This window comes from Pteropus vampyrus, unplaced genomic scaffold, assembly GCF_000151845.1.
Source record: "Pteropus vampyrus isolate Shadow unplaced genomic scaffold, Pvam_2.0 Scaffold268, whole genome shotgun sequence".
Lineage (NCBI taxonomy): Eukaryota > Metazoa > Chordata > Mammalia > Chiroptera > Pteropodidae > Pteropus > Pteropus vampyrus.
This window is the reverse complement of record NW_011889049.1, coordinates 917174-924547: the sequence shown is the minus strand read 5'-3', so window position 1 is coordinate 924547 and position 7374 is coordinate 917174. Positions and strand designations below refer to the sequence as shown.

General features: G+C 57.3%; 1 protein-coding gene across 1 annotated transcript in view; it reads right to left on the bottom strand.

The window, feature by feature from the left end:
• Positions 1-2884: 2884 nt before the first annotated feature.
• Positions 2885-7374, bottom strand: part of BCL11B (B cell CLL/lymphoma 11B) — a 109379-nt gene continuing 104889 nt past the window's right edge. Inside the window, exons 5-6 of the mRNA XM_011375260.1 lie at positions 4642-4745; positions 2885-3069 (exon numbers count right to left, since the gene is read on the bottom strand). Of these exons, the coding sequence (XP_011373562.1) occupies positions 2885-3069; positions 4642-4745 (289 nt within the window). The remainder of the gene's footprint in view (positions 3070-4641; positions 4746-7374) is intronic.

Genomic DNA, 7374 nt, shown 5'->3' with positions numbered 1-7374 from the left:
GGTCAGAGGTCAAGGTCAAGGTCAGAAAGACCTGCTTCTGGATCCCGACCTTGCACTTACTGGTCTAAGTCACTCACTTCCTCTGAGCCTTAACTTTTCTCCTCTATGAAATGGGGTGATACCACATTCAGTGAAATGCCCAGCTCAGAGCCCTACACACTGCCTGTGTGAAATGAGGAAACACGTTGACTCTAAAAACAGATCGGAATCAGGAGAGGTGGCTCTAGCCCCGTCCCGCCTCCATCGGCTTCACAGAGTCTCTTCCATCAAGTCCCTTCACCTCCTCGGGCCTCACTCCCCCTCAGAAATGAAGCATTTGGACCTCAGAGCTTTCCGCAGACCACCGACCGAATGAGTCTTTGATGACAGAAGAGTCTCTGGCCTTTGGGATCAACGGCTTAACAAGCAGGCGATCTGACTCACCCCGACATCCGAGATCCACTACACAGGTGATGCTGTGTAATTAGCTCTTTCTCTCCTATCCTGGTAGCGATGCCGAGAGGCAAGGGGGCATTGGGCTCATTCCCATTAAAGATGGGGAAGCAGAGGCCCGGGAGAGGGGTGGAGGGGACATCACCCCAGGTGGTAGGGGACCACCTTCTCTTGGCTCCCAGCTCGGTTCATTCCCCACCCCCAGAAAGATAAAATAAAACCATAATAATAAGGCCTTGACTCAGACACCGCTCTTGTCCCCAGCCAGAGGGCAAGGACCCGGCACCTCTCAGATCCCTCCGCTCTGTAACCCCATCACAGAAGTCTTGTCACAGTTCTCACTCCACTCCGGGTGTTTCTGAGAGTGACAGAGGAAGACAGAGCTCCTGCAGCATCGGAGTCCTCCCTCCCTCGCCCACAGTCAGAAATAAAAGTCCTTACTCATTTTTGTAAGTCGGATCCAAGGCAGGGAGTCCCAGTGGGTGGGGGCTGCGGAGCAACATGCTTTTTCAGTGAGAGGGAGCGGGTATTAAAGACACGGGCGCTGCGAAACCACACTCTGTATTCCGCTAGCTCCCTCTCTCTCCTCCCAAAGCAGTTCCTTATTTGGGGAAAATTGGACTATGATCGCGCCTCCATTTGCATGAGGAGTTCTTGGGAGGGAAAAAGAACTTGTCACATTTCTCCCACAAGAGTGTGTTCACACCAAGAACAAGGGAGATGTCAACAGTGGCCTTTGCCGTCACCAGAAGTGGCAGCTGAGCTGAAGAATTTCTTCCTCTAGGCACATTTTCTCTTGTCTCCCTATGAACCGACTTCTCTCCAGGGAGAGTGGATCTCGCTGTCACCAGCGCGGCTGCCCAGCCCGCCCTCCGCACTCCAGTGAAAATCGTGTCCTGTCTCTGCTACAGGTTTATGAGGCCCTGTCTCAAGGATGGCAGGCTCCTCTCCTCTCCGGGTGAGAACAGGAGAGCCGGGGCCAACTCTTACAAAACAGGCTTCTTGGCCGGAAGCCGGCAGGGCTGGGGAGGGAGACCCACAGTCAAACTAGGACAGCATTTCCCAAGAGGAGCTCAGCAAGACTCCACATGATCTCAATCAGGGAAGGACACCCGGCTGTCAGCCACCCCACCTCCCAGCCAGAGCCAGACGCATGCAGATGTCTGCACAACATCCTGTCTCCCCCAGGTGCCCTGCCTCTTCCCACCGCTAGCCTTTCCTGGTCCCTGCGGGGCACACCTGAAACGCGCTCCAGCCCTCACTGCTTTCCAGGGCCAGCCATAATTGCTCAAACCGCTCACACATGGGTGTAGTTTACAGAGCATTTTACAGCTCTCACGGCGTTAGACGTGAAAGGATGAAAGAGCTCAGGCCCTGAGCTGCTCCTGGGCGGCTGCTCCTGGGGGGACGGTTCAGGGCGTGACACAGGAAGTGGCATGGAGGCCCCGACTGTACTCGGTGGGGGATGCGTTTCCAGACGGAACTCCCGGCAGGAAATGAAATAAACGCCTCTTCTGGGCAAGGGCAGGGTTTAGGTGCCGCTGCCACCAGCACCATGGGAATAAAGTGTCCAGGGCTGGCACCCTGCGGCCCGGGGGGCCTGGGGACGCAAAGCTGAGTTCCAAGGGCAGACCCAGGCCATCGGCTCAAGGCCAAAGCCATAGCACTCGTCTGGATGGGCACAGAGCCATTTCCCCAGCCCCTCAGGTAAGCAGACCTCGCAGGCTCCTCCACAAGGATGGACAGCAGCCCATGACCGGGGCCCCTCAACCCGCTGCAGAGCCCATCATCACTGGACGGTGTTCTCGTCCTAGAGTGTGGGTTTCACCACGTTCCACCCACCCGTGGGCCATTCCTGCTGAACCCCCAAGTTGAGAGCCCTTCCAGCATTATCCACATACAGCTGGACCCCATGGCTCCAGCCTGACTCAGCTTGTGTCAGTACTGCTTGTGGGGGGGGCCGCCGTGTGCCCGGCCCCGAGCTGGACACTACACACGGTGGTGATTGAAAACCGTCCTTGAGGTGCTTACAGGCTCTGTCCAGGGCAAGTATTAATCAAAAGCATATAAATAAATGTAAAATGGCAACTCTGCCAAGAAGGGGTCCACGTTTGAGTCCAGGAAGTAGCCGGCAGCCTACTGCGATGGAGATAGAGGTTCAGGGACCTTGGAGAGAGAAATGACAGGCTGCTGCCAAAAGTGGAAGAGCCTGGAGTGGCCGGTGGAGAGCCTGGCCTTCGGGGGCCTTGGGACAAGGAGAGAGCGAGCCGAGAGCCAGCTGGGGGGCCATGGCGAGTAACCCTGTGGGAGCAGCGATGCGTGGCTCCGTTTGACGGATGAGAACCCTGAGGCATGGCAGCTGGAGAAAATGATATGGGGTCCTGTTGCCACCTCAAAGGGGCCTCCGTCTTCCAGGCACTCTACAGCGGTGGTCCGTGGGAACCCGAGGCCCTTAAACAGGGAACTCATCGCCCGTCCTCGAAAACTGCTTCTCCCGTCGAATGTTGGGTCCGCGAGCTTCAGCACAGTGCCAGGCATGATCCTCAGTAGGCTTGGCTGGGTGGAGAAATCCATCCTTGGTAGGGGTGGGGAAGGTGGCCGTGGGCCCATCAGTGACACCGCTGGCCCCCTTCTCACCTGAGGGCTGGAGGGCGACAGAGGAGACGAAGCAGCAGGTTCTGTATCTCAAACCAAACCCAGCCCCTAAACCACAGGAAAGAAAATCAATATGGAGCCAGACAAATTAATAGTCAAGAGACGGAGAGTTGAAACCCATAGCCGATGGGTTTCCAATGAACAGAGCCTAGAAGCTCCACTTTTTCATTCAGAAAATATGGCCCCATCAGTTGCTGGAGAGTAATTACCCCTTAGAGCCACACGATGCCGGTGCGCTGCTCTCCCCACGTGAAGCGAGCTCCTTTTACAATTCGGAGGGAGGATAAATTGCTCTAAGTGTGACGTGGACAAACAACTGCCAGAACGTCCTAGAGAACGTGCTAAATAAACACACCTATGTGGTATTATGGTGTGCTCCGAGGATTAGAACCCAGCGGCCTGTGCCCGGGAAAGCGACCCCTCCCTTGCCCTGACCACCCCCGCCCCAGCCAACAAAGCCAGGTATTCAGAGTGGACCCCCCGCCTTCACCTCCAGCTCCCCTGGATTGCTGCAACAGGGTCCTCACCCCATCTGCTTCCAGGGTTCCCCGTCCATTCCAGCCTCCTCGCTACCACAATGGACTTGGCGACACCGACGTCACTCAGGACTCCCAGCCCAAAGCCCAGCGACGCTTCCTTACGGCCTTCAAGACCAAGTCCGCGGCATTTCACCCTGGGCTGACTCGTTTCGGCAACTTTCCACCTGCTCTCGAGTCTCTGGCTGCAGCCCCAGCTCCCCCACCTGTCCTATGAGCTTCAGGTACTTTACTGCTTCTTGGGCATCTCCACTGTCTGGTCCACAGGTGCCTCGAACTCTTTATGGAGGAAGCCAAACTTGTCACCTCGGCCCCACCCACTCCAAAGCGCCCCCTTCTAGCTCAGTAAGCAGTCCCACATTCCAGCCAGCAAGGTCCACACCCAGGTGGGCCCCCCAGCACCTGCTGGTCTCACCCCCTGAACTTCTCCTGCACCACGTGCCCGGCCTTTCTCCGTCAGTCTGCAGCCCGGATGCAGCTCGCTTCACCCACCCCCATAACCTCCCAATGACCTTCCCGTCCCTAACTGACCAGCCTCTCCCCCAAGCAAGGCCAGCTGCTGGTATAAATAAAAGCCACAGTTTCAGAGATGTAATGTAATAGAGCTTTATTTCTCACTTATATGGGGCCCAATGAAGTGGTCCTGGTTGTAGCAAAGGGGTTCAGAGACCCCCCTTCCTTCCTTTCTGTGTCTCTATCAGCCCCCGGGGCATCTGCGTGCAGACACAGAAGGAGCTCTCTGTGGAAGAGTAATGAAGCTTCTTTCTTTAGAGACCCAGCTTTATCTCCAGCATCCCATTGATTAGTCACCTGGCTGTACCTGAAGCAGGGGAGTCTGGGAAATGTAGTTCTTTTACAAACAACCTCACTTGAGCCATAACAGCTCACAGTGGGAGAGGGAGCGTGAATTTCTTGGTGGACTTTGGCCGTCTTGCCACGCCGTCCTCTCCTGCAGAGTGAGGCCAGCTCGGTGAGCCTGGAGCATGCATACGGTGTCCCCTGGACAGGTGTGGCTCACCCCCAGCCTCAGCCCTGCGCACAGTTTGCTTGCCCTGTGCTCCCAGCAGGAAAGCCTCGAAGGTCTCCGAACGTGCCGGCCCTTCTCGTTGCCACTCGTTGCCTCTGGGACAGAAATGTTGACAGTGGAGAGTGAGATGACGAACCTTCATTCGGCAGATGCGGCCCTTCCGAGCAGACCTCAGCCCGGAGGGAGCTGCTCTCCTGAGCCCAGCCCGCCGTGCTCTGTCATGCTCCTGGCACGGCCGGGCTGTGGGCTGGACACTTACGCCCCTGGCTTCACGGGAACCTCCCGGTGAGCCTGGAGTGGGGGTACGGCCACTGCTTCCCCTTCGCAGACGAGGAAACGGAAGCACGAGGGCAGGAGGGGTCAGTTCAATGCCACAAACACTGGCCGCCTGGCTGCGATGCGCCCGGCAGTGAGGACACAAGGCCCAGCGACACTCGCCCTGTGCCACCAGCTCAGGGCTCAGCACAGAGCCTGGCCCCAGGCCCTCTCGCCCCTCTGCATCCCTCCTGGCCTCGGCCACAGAGCCTCTGGGCTGGCGAAAGTCCACTCTCCCCAACCAACTGCCACCGACTCCAGAAGAATGGGCTGAAGCTGCATCCCCTCCTCTTCCCTGAAATGCCACAAACTAGGGCTGCATCCTGGGGCCACAAGGGGGAGGGTTCACACACAGGCGGCCTGAGGGACTCGGGGGCCTCGAGGAAGAGCAGGGGTTGGACTTTACCTGAAAGCTCAAGGGATAAGCAGGAGAGAGAGACAGGGAAGGAGTTGTAGGTGCCAGGATCGGAACGAAGGCAGGGTACCGGATGGTGGGGCGAGCGAGCAAAAATGCACTGGGGCCCGGGGAGGCTGGACAGGGCAGGAGGCTGGGCCTGGGGCGGCAGCCTTGGACCCGGAAGGGCGTCCAGCGGGGCTGGACAGCGCCACCCTTCCCAGGCTAGAGACAGGGCTGTGGCCAGAGCAGCAACCGGGTCACAGCCGACTTTGTGGAAGAGAACGGGCAGGGGTGCAGCTGCCCCCCGAGCTCCCAGCCGCCCCTCAGGAAGCCACCCAGGCTTGCTTGGAACAACCCCAAATCAATAATAAATCTTAGTCAAATAGTAGCAAATCTTTCACTGAAACCAATTGTGGAATTGCATTCTCCTCCCTTCCAAAGAACTGCAGACAGAACGTGGCGTCATTTCCTACCCAGAGACTCGGGGTGCTGCCCAGGCCCCCCTTCTCTGTTCCGTGGCTGTGGAAGATAAGCCCAGTGAGGAGGACTGTGGGCTCCCAGATAGGCTCGGGGTCCAGGGCTGGCTGTGGTGGGTGCCCCTGTGTGGTCTCAGCGAGCAGAATGTTCTTGGGGGTGCTCCTGAGATGAGAGAGGCTCACTGGTGGGCCTGACAGGGATGGCCACCAGGAGGTGGGAGCTGCCCCCCCCCACCGGGGGCTCCGTAAGGGTCTGGGCTGGGTGTTACTGTCTCTGTAGCCCCAGTCTGAAGGATGGATGAATGAATATCGCAGGGCCTGGAGGTGCCAGGAGGGCTGCCCTGTGGGAGCCCGCGAGTGGCCGGGAGATGGGGAGCTGGGAACCTTGGCCTCTGGACCTCAGGGCCACTGCCCAGGTGTGGTCCTGTTGCCCCTCCTTCCCACCCCAGCCTGAGCATCCCCACGCCCCGGGGCACAGCTCCTCAGCCCCCCTTCCACAAGACGTGAGTGGATCTGGCTTCAGGCATCTGCTCTTTTACCAGGGACCTTTGTGACCAAGCAGGCCTTTGTCTCTAGCTCAGGCGAGGTGATCCGTCCTCTGGAGACCTGAGCGCCTGCCCTGCCCAGCCTCAGTCCTGGGCACTCACCGTCCCCACCACCACGGAGAGTCTCCTGCTGCGCGTGTAACCACATCCTGCCACGTTGTGGTTATTGGTCTCACCGAGCCAGGATTCCGCTTGGCGTCCTGCTCACCTAGGGCCCCTTCGAGACCTCTGAATCTTACTTCTGACAGTTAGGGGCCTGCCTGAACCCACGCAGGAAACAGTGTTAGCGAACGCATGTCTACGTAGCCTCTCCCCCAGGATTGCTAATCTTGGAGGATGTAGCTGAAGGATGCCAGCGCCATCTTACCTGCCAGATGAAGTCGAGAAGCGGCCAGTAGAACTGTGAGATGCATGACGGGGTGAGGATGCTTGCCAGCACTGCTCAAGGCCCTGGATCCAGCTGCACCTGAAGGTTCAAATGGACAGCTCAGTGACCTGGGATGATACACACGCCCTTTTTGTTCAAACCTGATCGCATTGGGTTTTGTCACTGTCACCGAAGGACTTCTACCTAATGGAGGGACTCTTAGTCTGATCTTGATGAAAAATGTCACAAAGATGTACGAGCATCAGAGCCCAAATACTGGACAGGAAGGGCCCTACAACACCGCACCATGAACTCCATGGTCACTAATTCCTAACCCTGCTGAGGATGATGACCCCTTTACAACGTCCAAAAATATCTCACAAAGCCCCACAAAATAACGCCTGCACCTTTAGAATGCCTGGTGTGACCAAAAAAACACACACACACACACACCAAGAATTCAGAAAAATCTTTAAACGAATTTGTGCTTTTCCATATCAGCAGTATCTGCGCACGTGAGAGAAAAATGAGCCTACATACACAGGTGAGAAGATTAATTGTCAGTCCTGAGAAATGCTTGGTGGCATGTGGATCTGGGAGGGAAGTCTCAGCGGCTCCCTGCCC